Source organism: Microplitis mediator, chromosome 5 (genome assembly GCF_029852145.1).
Source record: "Microplitis mediator isolate UGA2020A chromosome 5, iyMicMedi2.1, whole genome shotgun sequence".
Lineage (NCBI taxonomy): Eukaryota > Metazoa > Arthropoda > Insecta > Hymenoptera > Braconidae > Microplitis > Microplitis mediator.
In genome coordinates, this window is record NC_079973.1 from 13082172 (window position 1) to 13094208 (window position 12037).

General features: G+C 26.4%; 1 protein-coding gene across 1 annotated transcript; it reads left to right on the forward strand.

The window, feature by feature from the left end:
- Nucleotides 1–1692: 1692 nt before the first annotated feature.
- Nucleotides 1693–11829, forward strand: LOC130667736 (protein FAM76A). The gene is made up of 7 exons (XM_057469559.1): nt 1693–2159; nt 3774–3838; nt 3956–4169; nt 5735–5871; nt 6037–6280; nt 6351–6588; nt 8912–11829. The coding sequence occupies exons 1-6, from the start codon at nt 2064–2066 to the stop codon at nt 6582–6584; spliced, it is 990 nt and encodes a 329-aa protein (XP_057325542.1). The 5' UTR covers nt 1693–2063; the 3' UTR covers nt 6585–6588; nt 8912–11829.
- The last annotated feature ends 208 nt before the right edge of the window (nt 11830–12037 follow it).

The following is a 12037-nucleotide window of genomic DNA, read 5'->3' on the forward strand; positions in this document are numbered from 1 at the left end:
ACATCGCAACAACTCTAGAAACGATTATTTCCACATCGATCCATCTCCATATGAGAACATATCTTTCATAATAAAAATCTCTACAGAGATCAACTCTACAGCGATTATATTTTCACATGCCGCAAAGTTCAAACAGTAGAATTTTTGTTATGACATTTTATTAATAAAGTAGGTTAATTATATAAAAAAAAGAATAAATGAAATTGAAATAAAATTATTTAAATATTACAAAAGTGATGATTCATCCCCATAACAAATTTAGAAAATCAAGGGGTTGCTGCTGTTAACCTGGTGGTCTGAAGTCAAGTTTTTATATCAATTTATTATTTAATCAGTATTAATATTCGTTGTTGTCTTCATATTTTTATTTTTAATAAAATATTAATTGATCACCACTCATAATTTACTATAAGGAAAAAAAATTACGGGTATGGTTCCCATAATTTTATGAAATTTGTTCTTATAGCGTTATAGGAGCTACGTCCATAATTGATGAGAGCAGTTCCTATAATGTAGGAATGATTCCCATAGTATTAATGTTAAGGGTAGCTTTTCCATTGAGGGTAAACGAATACTTAATAATTTTTCAAGTCGAATTAACAATAAATTGACGTAAAATTTGCCTGAAAATTGACGAAAACTTTTTTCTAGTCAACTTTTGAAGTAAATTTGCATTCTAATTCGGGTAGTAAATTTACGTCGAGTTGTGTAGCAAATCGTATATAAATTGTCCTCAAAAACGGAAAAGTCCCAAGTTGACGGAAATTTGACAAAAAAAGTCAAGAAAACTTTGGTATGTAAACTTTTGCTAAAGCAAACTGTGCATTAGAGTAAATTGAGCAAAAATTGACCGAAAATTTTTCTTTCAAACTTTTGCTGTCAATTTGTCAGTAAATTCGGGCAGCGTATATATATATATATATATATATATATATATATATATATATATATATATATATATATATATATATATGCACTCGGGTATCTTTCTGAAAATAGTCAAAATAGCTTCCTACACTCAGAAAATTAAATGATAGGAATTATCTAGTGATGGTAAAATTTTTACTATCAATCCGATAGTAGTGAATATTATCTAGATGATTGTATAAATCATCTATATCGTAATAATATTAATTACAATCCCTGATAGCAACTGTTATCATCCTGATGGTAATTTTTATCATCCTGATAATAACCGTTACCATCCTGATATTATTATCTCTATTAAAAAAAATTATATCACTATCTTTGCATTTAAAAACTTTCGAATCATTCTAGATGATTGGAATTAAAAATTTAGTATAATAAACACAATTACTTAATTTTCTGAGTGTAGGACCTCAAAACGTCGACATCTGATGAAAACTCGATTTTCGAAAATCGGAGTGAAACTAATAATTTCCCTTTTTTTGAGAATTTTCAATTTTCTTAGCGGGAAGTAAAAAAATTGTATTTTTGATAATATTATCAATAAAAAAATTTATAAAAAATTTTATCAGACAAATTCTCATTAAAAATTTTTTAAATTAAAAAAAAAATCAAAGAACTGGATAAGGAACAAAAATTTTGAGATTTAAATTTTCGCGGGAAATAAAGATTAAGGATCAAACATAAAAAAAACATATTTAGTACTACATATTTGGCAGCACTGGCGACTCTGCTGCCGGTTTCTGAGAAGAGAGAGCAAAAAATCCGACAGTGAGTGAGAGAAATTTTTAGTTAATGTCGAGTCAAGTAAAGTTTTGTGTGTTCGGTGTTGTTTGTGCTTCCGTAATAATTTATGTATTAAAAATAAATAATAACTACTTAATGTAATGAAAGTGTTTTATTTTTATTATTTTATATTATTTATATAATTAAAACATATATCTGGATATATATATGTTGATTCAAATCTAACATTGAATTTTATAAAACACTGCTATTAAAACCTTTCAAAGCATTACTAACAAAAATTACATTTAAAAAAATAAATATTCAAAAATAAACAAAATTTATTTAAAAAAAGGACCAATATTTTGAGGATTACTCCGAAAATAAAAAATTGAATATACTTTCAAAAAATGAGTTCTAATAATGTGAAAGCGTTATTTGCGTGCTCACGGTGTTTCTCCAGACATCCTTTTGAAGAATTGTCTCCTGGCCAACAGCTGTGCAAGGTGAATGATTTTAAATTATCGTTATTTAATAAATAAAAAATTATTATAACCTCTAAGAAATTTAAAAAAAAAAAAGATTTTTTTTCAACGTATATTTATGCATGTACAAACTTTTTTGGTTAACTGCTCTTGACGTTTCTCATTGACAAACGATAAATATATATGTAATATTTAATATTAGAATTTTTAAAATTACGTCTTGTACTTAAATTAATATGATACTGAAGTTAGCAAACGTCAAATAATTTTTGGGATTTAAAAAAAATGATAAATTATAAAAAAAAAAATATTTTGAATAATTGCACTTGTAGATTTTTTTATTTTCTACATGTGCATTTTTTTAGTTTTTTTTTTTTTGCAATTGATTTGGTGAAAAAAAAATCAAAAAATTGTTGATTGTCTGTTAACTTCTGGATCATAAATTAATTAAAAAATAAATATTATTTTAAATAATTGTGATACTGAAGTTAATGATACTAAAGTTAGCACGATCCTGAAGTCAGCAAACAATTAAAAATTTTTTGATTTTGTTTTGAAGAATTAAATTTGAAGAAAAAAAAAACTGAAAAATGCACATGTAGAAAATTTTAAAAACTATAAGTGCAATTTTTTTAAATATTTTTTTTTTTATAATTTATCGTTTTTTAAAAAATCCAAAAATTATTTGACGTCTGCTAACTTCAATAATTTTTGAAATTTATTCAAAACTGTAAATTATAAAAATAAAATATTTAAAAAAATTGCACTGATTGTTTTTAAAATTTTCTACATGTGCATATTTTTTGATTTTTTTTCTTTGAATTTTATTTGTTGAAAAAAAAATCCGAAAATTTTAAATTGTCTGCTAACTTTAGGATCATTGAAGTCTAGTAATTTTTGAATTACTTTTCCAACGATAGATTGCAAAAAAAAATATTTAAAAAAATTGCACCTGTAGCTTTTTTTTATTTTCTACAAGTGCATTTTTTTAATTTTTCATTTTTGTAATTTATTTGTTTAAAAAAAAAATTAGAAAATTAATGAGTGAATGTAGAAATGATCCTGAAGTTAGCAGACAATTTGAAATTTTCGAATTTTTTTTTCAACAAATAAAATCCAAAGAAAAAAAATCCAAAAAAATGCACATGTAGAAAATTCAAAAAACTATAAGTGTAATTTTTCAAAATATTTTTTTTTTATACTTTATCGTTTTGAACAAATTTCAAAAATTATTGAACGTCAGCTAACTTTAGTATCGTAATGTGGCAGACATCAGACAAATTTAATTATTAATAAATAGAGTAAATAATTGATAAAATAAAATTTAAAAAAATGCGCATTTTTAAAATTCAAAAATTAATAAGTGCATTTTTTTTAAATATTATTTTTTTTATTATTTATAATTTTAAATTTGTCTGATGTCTGCTACATTCGCACTCATGAAAATTAGTAATTGTCTATTAACTTCAGAATCATAAATAATTTATTATTTACATATATATATATATATTATTTAATAAAAAACAATATATATAATGATATGAGCGCTCATGAGCGTTAAATATCAAGCTTTGAATTGTATCTATAAAATAAAACAATCGTATAATATCGGATAAAACGATATTGTTGATTTAGGAATGTCGTGGTTCATTTCCTGTGGTTAAGTGTACATACTGCAGATCTGAATTTCAACAAACAATGTGAGTATAATTTAATAAATATAATTATTTATTAATTAACATAAATGTATATATTTAATAATAATTATTATTATTATTTAAATACTTATTGCTATTAATTATTTATTTTTACAACAGAAAAGGTAACACTTGTACAATTTGCAAGAAATGCGAGCAAAATGTTAAGGCTTATGGTAAACCATCGGCTTGTGAATACTGTAATACTATTGCGGCATTTATTGGTAGCAAATGTCAAAGATGTACCAATTCGGAAAAACGTTATGGTCCACCAGTAACTTGTGAGCAATGCAAACAAAAGTGTGCATTTGATAGACAAGATGAAGACAAAAAGGTTACAATTTTATATTTTTTATTAATTCATTTTATTTTTAATTAAGGAGGTTCACGTGTTTCTATTGGTTATCGAAAATTCAAACTTTGAGATTTGAAATTTAACAATTTTGGAGATAAATGTACCATAGATCTACTGTTAAAATTATTTGAGGATTTACTGTATAGTTATTGAGAAAAAAATTATTAAAAACTGTTTTTTAAATCATTGTACATGGGATCTTATGACAGAAATACAATATTAATTTTTTTCGCTGTCAACTTTACAACTTTGAGCTCTCAAAAACTGATATAAGAAAGTTGAATAAGTGTAGGGTCAAATTGTATATTTTAAAGTTAATGTCACCGTTAAAAACAATGAGATAAATAAAGTCGAAAAAATTGTTTTAGTGATTAATGAGTTGAGGTGACGTAGAGGACGCCTTGGCAACGCTGCCAGAGACAGTTGTTATGTGGCGCCAATTTTAAAAACATAAGAAATAGAAAAAAAAATTTTTTGGTCGGTAAAAAGTCCAATTTTCAAGTAAACATAAAATATAATAAGACAATTTTCGAGATGGATATTTTGCTCCATTTTTAAATTAGGGAAATTATTTATTTAAATTTTTGCTACACACCTGACTTTAGCGTTTATGTACATTCACACACATATATATCAAAGAGCACTGTTGCCATATCTTATTTCAAATTTTTACTACAGAAGGATTTTAAATATTTTAATTTATTAAACATTAATAAATGTGTGCAAATAAACTACAAATAATCTATATTATTAAGAGAATAAGGAAAATTTTGTGCCCGCCATATCTATATGATAGAATTAGTTAATGTTATTGAAATTGGTATCATTAGACAGGTCTTGACTTGAATTTGTGCCTTTTCATAGTTTAAACTCTTTTTAATTGCCAAGTATTGAGATAAATAGATTTATCTATATCATTCGAATTACATTTAAATTACGCGGGAAAAAAGATGATCGTATTTATTTTCTTTAAATAAATTAATACTTTAATTATTCTGTCAGTAAATATGACTGAATGTCACTGAATATATAGCTATATTATTTATATCGCGTTACTTATTCCAAAATGACAGATTTTTAAACTCCATTTTGGTTTTAGGAAGCTTCTCAAAGCCAAAAAAGTGTGCATAGAAAAAGAAAGGATTCATTGACACAAAAAATCTTTACTCGCCTAAAGGAAATTTTGACTTACCCCAATAAATTTTTTGCAATGTGGATTGGAAACAAAAATTTATTTAGAACTAGAAAAAATTACTCGGTGCAAGGAATTATTTTTTGACCAAAAAAATCTTTTCTCGCCCCAAGACAATTTTTGTATTTAATTGGTAATGCATAAAATTTCTTGGTGCAAATTAAAATTTTGTTGCGGCAAAAAATCCTTTTTTTTTGCGTATTTTATAAATTTACTAGTGATGTTTGGGCAGTCACGTAGTGACTGCAGGTTGCTCGTTATAATTACAAAAACGAATTTTAATCATATTTTTGTCAGCTTACAAAATGAACCTCCTTAATCAGTCAATTAATTAATTAATTTATTTATTTAGGTTGATGGTAAACTACTATGCTGGCTTTGTACATTGTCCTACAAAAGAGCACTGGCTAAAACAAAACAATCGGATGCAGACAGAAGAGCACATTTGAAACTTGCACATGATCGTGCTACTAAACACAAGGAGCAAAAGTAATTAAATACAATAATTTTTTTTATACTATTGAAACAAAGTAAGAATGCTGATAAGTTAATTGATATATTATTAATATCAAGTTTGATTAATTTATCGTTTACTTAATAATAGTAATTGTTCTATAAATTATTTAAAATTAAAATAAATAAATTTGTTTTTAGATTAAAAGGTCATAATAAACGGCCGCATCGTGTTGATGTCACGAAGTTGCCTCCTCAAACAGAATCTCCAGAAGTAAATGGACCAGCACCAATAAAAGTTGCACGAATGGTTGGAGTTCATGATCCTCATGATCCGAATAGTTCTGACCACGTTGTTGCTGTTACACAGCTCAAAGAGAAAATAGCTCATTTACAAAAACAATTATCGCTTAAAGATAGTCAATTACTTACCAAGGATAGACAAGTATGTCGTTTATTTTTAATTATTATTGAATAATTATATTTAATTAATGGTAATTTATTTGAAATTTTAGATAACTGATTTAAAAGCTAAGAATTTTACCGCGGAAGCCGAATTACGTAATAAAATGAAAGCTACTGAAAAAGAATATGATAGTAAAGTAGCAACAATGCAGTCAAAAATATCTGGTCTTTTGAAAGAAGTCGCTACTTTGTCGAAAAGTACGAAACGTGCTGACCGATTGGCTGCTACGAAAAATGAGGCTAGTACCAATAGTGGAAGTGGTACAGACAGTCCTATACCTTGATAAGGTATTAAATTATAATTAGTTCAATAAATTATATTTTACTACCCAATTAAGAGAGACCACTAGTGTGACCGCCTGAAAAAACGATCATTTATGGGAATTTTTTAAAAGAAAACTAGTGCATGGAATGTTCTAATGTTTTAAGGATATATAATGAATACAAGACAAAATTTTTGGACCGAAAAATTGAAAATTCAGCGAGTTATTCACAATCTCCCAACGCTCAAAAAAAAAGTTCCCCCCGCTGCAGTGATAGCAATCTTCACAGTGCGTGAGATCAAAAAAACCAAAAAGTTTATTAAACTAGAAGGTGTTTCTTGTACCATGACCCCCGGGCTAAAAAAAATTAAAATTTAACAAAACGGCGGAGTTTTTGAAAACGATTCCAAATTTCGCGCGAAAATTCGATGATTTTTGGCCTGCCAAAATTACATTTTTGATTCGATCGAAAAACTGGAGGTTCATGGTACATAGAACAGGGTGGCCACGAACCGGGAATATCGAGAATCATCAGGGAATTTAATGCAACCGGGAAATATCATGGAAATGTCAGGGAATTTCGAAAAGTATCCGGAAATTAAATTTTAACAGTTCAATATTTAAAAAATTTTCAATTATACACTAGTTATAAAAATTAAGGGATATTGAAAAAATTTCAAATTTTAAAGTGATTTTCAACAGATTGTAACTTGAAGGAAAATGGTCATACGACAAAAACAAAAAAGGCAAATTGTAGCTTCAAGTGTCTAGTTTTCTGATCTGGTCTTTAAATGTTTTTATTATGTGCGGTTCCGGAGAAATCCTAAGAAAACTATCGAAAAAGAAATTTAACAAATTTTTGCTCGTCTTAAAAACGGTCTTCGAGCTTCAATAAATTTTTTTCGATAATTATGATAGACTTTTGATTACTCCGGGTTCGTGCATAATAAAAAAATTTAAAGACCCAGATAAGAAAACTAGACACTTGAAGCTACAGTGTGACTTTTTGTTTTTATTGTACGACCATTTCCCTTCGAGTTACAAACTGTTGAAAATTACTAAAAAATTTGAAATTTTTTACATATCCCTTAATTTTTGTAACCAGTGTATTTTGAATTTATTTAAATTATAAAATTTCTTATTAAATATTTTAACTTATACATTTTTAACATCGAATAATCAAAAGTAGGCAATATTAATTTATTTTTTCTGGTTTCTCTTATGATTTAATTATCAAATTTAATTATCAAAAATGAAAATATAATAAAAACTTTGAATATCTAAATGATACGAATAAAATTTATAAATCAGGAAAAAATGTAAAAAACTTTACTGGAAAACCGGGAAATATCAGGGAATTTTGAAATCATTTCTTCGTGGTCATCCTGTAGAAACATCGCGTGCCGAATGCCAAAAGGGCGTATTACAGCAGTTAGATAGGGTTCCATGCCAAAAGGGCCTATAAAAAAATTTTTTTTTGCCATTCTTTTTAAAATCGCTCGAAACGTAAAGATCTGCAGAAAAAAAAAATTTTGACTTACTAACGCCAAAAGGGTGTATCTTACGATGTACGCCCTTTTGGCTTTAGGAAATTGTCGGTCTAAAGCCAAAAGAGCGTATAAAAAAATTCAGGATTTTTAAAAATTTCGGAAAACAGTCTTCAAAATTGTCCGGAGAAGGTTTTTATGACAAAAAATTTTGAAAAAGTCAACATTTTCGATGGTAGTAACTTTAATTTTTCATCATCTTGGACAGTCCAATGTAATTAAAATAATCATCAACTTTAATTTTTAATCAACTAGGAAATTCCCAAATAATTAATGATTATAAGCTAGAGATAATAAAGTTCAATATTCGTTCTTACATTCAACGCCATGCGGAGCGTATGTTGGAAAGCTAGTGTTTGAGACATACGCCCTTTTGGCTTTGGAAATTTTTTTTTTCATTTTTAGACTTAGAACATGTCTACAAAACGATTGGCACCAAAAAAAAAAATTGTACGCCCTTTTGGTTCTTTAAAGCCAAAAGGGCGTATAATTTTTATACGTCCTTTTGGCATTTGGCACGCGACATATATAAAAGATACTTCAATTCAAATAAAATCGATCGGATGATTTGTCTTCGAGTTATAGATGCAGCAATTTCGAAAAATGTATTTTCGAGAACCGATAAGCGGCTGCTCTTCAGATCGCTGTAGTGAAATTGTGTAGTATTATTTTTGAAGGTATAGACTATCGAAATATGAAAAAAAAAATGGATTGATTTTTCAAAATTTCACACTAGTGGTTTCCCTTAAGTAATTAATAATTAATAATAATCAATTCACTTTTTTCTTTTGATCTTTTTAGGAGTTTTTTTAGATGAAACAACGTGCATATTAAATGTCCAACTTATAAATATAAATAGCAAATTTTTTCCATCTTACAAAATACGAAAAAAAAAAACTGTATTATTTTTATAATTATCAATAAGAACAAATTATCCTCAATGTTCCATGAGTATCATCATTATTCGATTTGATATTGAGGATTAGGATTAAAATAATAATAATAATAATAATCAGGGCAATTTTAAATATTGCTTTAAATTAAATTTGTGTTGTAGAAGTTTTTGTTTGACCAAGAAAAAAAAAAACAATGTCCGTTAATTAGTATCAGTCTTGATTGTAAAAAATAAAATTGTAATTTGACGTATAATTTAAACGTTATGACTTTAACAAAAATATCAATGAAACAAAATAATTTAAATACTAATATGATGAATTTTCATACTTGTAATAATTGTAAATTTATGATTCTATGTGAAATTTTGGTTATTGTAGAGAAACTTTTCAATATAATTTATCGAAACTGGAAAACTTCTTTATTTTCTTTTTAATCTCTGCTACAAAACACCCGTGTAAAAAAAAATTTTGTTCATCATGAATTTAGATCTGAATTTCACGAAACTCAGATCGTGACACAAAAATGACTTTCATCATGAATTTGCTCTAAGTTTTCGTCTAGTAAATCCGTATCAATTATAAAATTAATTTATTGCGTCTTTGAATTGGACTTCGATAGAAACTTGACTGAATTTTTACTATTTTAAATATTTTGTAAAATTTATCGCTGTAGAAATTACCTAAATTTCTTGTGTCAAGTAATCAGTTTACGTAAATCAATTTCGAGTGTAAAATTAATTTAGTGAATAAACTTCAGATCACGAGGATAAAAATTTGACTCATAATTTCGTCGTGATTGAAGTTTTTGATACGAATTTATGATGAAAGTCATACTTTTATCACGATCTGAGTTTCATGATGAAGTTTAGATCTAAATTCATTGTGAATAAACATTTTTTTTACACAGGTACATCAAATTTAATATTATTCCTTTCCATTACTTATAATAATAATAATAATAACGAGCAGCAGTCAGTACGTGACTGCCCAAATATCACCACTAAATTTATAAAACACGCAGAAGAAAAGGATTTCTTGACGCGAAAAAATTATAACGACATTGTAATAAGCAAATTGTCTAACTCCATTTCAGAAAATCTTCCATTTGTGCGAAAAAAAAGTAATTTCAAATTTTTTTTTCATCTAAAAATCAATTCCATATCTAGTATATGTATAATATTTTTGTCTAGGTTACTCAAATAATATTTTTTTTGACTATTACTATCTGAAAATTGCACAGAATCACCTACTAAAAAATATTAAGTTAGACAATTTGCTAATTATAACGTCAGATTATTAATCTGAAATAATTGCAATATTATTTTCTCATTCAATTTAATTAAAAACGAGCAACCAGCAGTCACCATGTGACTGCCCAAATATCACTATTAAATTTATAAAATACGTAGAAAAAATGGATTTCTTGCCGCAACAAAATTTTAATTTGCACCAAGAAATTTTATGCATGATCAATTAAATACAAAAATTGTCTTGGGGCGAGAAAATATTTTTTTGGTCAAGAAATAATTCCTCACACCAACTAATTTTTTCTAGTTCTAAATAAATTTTTGTTTTCAATTCACAATGCAAAAAATTTATTGGGGTAAGTCAAAATTTTCTTTAGGCGAGCAAAGAGTTTTTGTGTCAATGAATCCTTTTTTTTTCTATGCACACTTTTTTGGCTTTGAGAGGCTTCCTAAAACCAAAAGGGAGTAGAAAAATCTGTCATTTTGGAGTAAGCGACGCGATATAAATAACATAGCTATATATTCAGTGACATTCAGTCATATTTACTGACAGAATAATAAAAGTATTAATTGATTTAAAGAAAATAAATACGATCATCTTCTTTCCCGCGTAATTTAAATGTAATTCGAATGATATAGATAAATCTATTTATCTCAATATTTGAGAATTAAAAAGAGTTTAAAGTATGTGTTGGATTCTCTGTACAAAAATCAATCTTTATTCTTATATATACTTTATTTAATTATTTCTCTTTACTAAATATTCTGTTCGAAATATTATTTCGAACAGTGCCGCATTTAAGTCGTAGTATATATATTTGAGTTGAGTTCAAAATGTGTATATGTTTACTTAAGGAAAAGAAAGCTAGCATGGATCAAATTTTATGACCTTAGGTACTTGGGTCGACGAGAGATTCCAAGTAAATGCAAGGCAATATGTTTTTCTTCATTTGCACTCATATATATATATTTTGAACTTAGAGATCTTTGTTATACAAAAAGAGGAGAGGTTGGTGGACCTCAGTGTTAAATAATATTAAAAGAATAAGTTAGTCTAAGCTAAATCTCTTACGAGTGAAGACATACCCTAGAGCGCGTATTTTTAATAAAAGATATAATATTCATTTGTTTAATAAATTGATTTGTTTCATTCACGATTACCATACCTAAATTCCCAACAGTATGAAAAAGCACAAATTCAAGTCAAGACCTATCTAATCATACCTATTTCATTAACATTAACTAATTCTATCATATAGATATGGCGGGAACAAAATTTTCCTTATTCTCTTAATAATATAGTTAATAATAATAGTAATAATGAAAAGACATGAGTTAAAAAAAAAATATGAAACAATGGTACGCACATGTAATATCCAACAGCCATATATTTATTTTATTTTTTATTTTTAAGAAACAAATGCTAGTTGAGCATTACCTATTCGATAATTATAATATATATAAATAAATGCGTAACAATTTTTTGTTTAATTTAAAAAAATTTTTTTTTTTATTTTCTCGTTTACTATTTATACGAAGTGTAAGGATAATTAACATTTAAATTTAATAGATTTTATTTAATTACGAACGTGCGCTATTGTACACAATGTGTTTAAAGTACAAGATTAGTTTGAGTTTTTTAAAATTTTTAAATGATATTTTAATTTTTTAATTATTAATTTATATTAATTACTCGTTTTTTACTCAAAAAAGATAACAATAAAATATTGCTCATTTTTCACTGAGGTTTTGCTTCCATTTTATATTCACTACTTCAGCATATT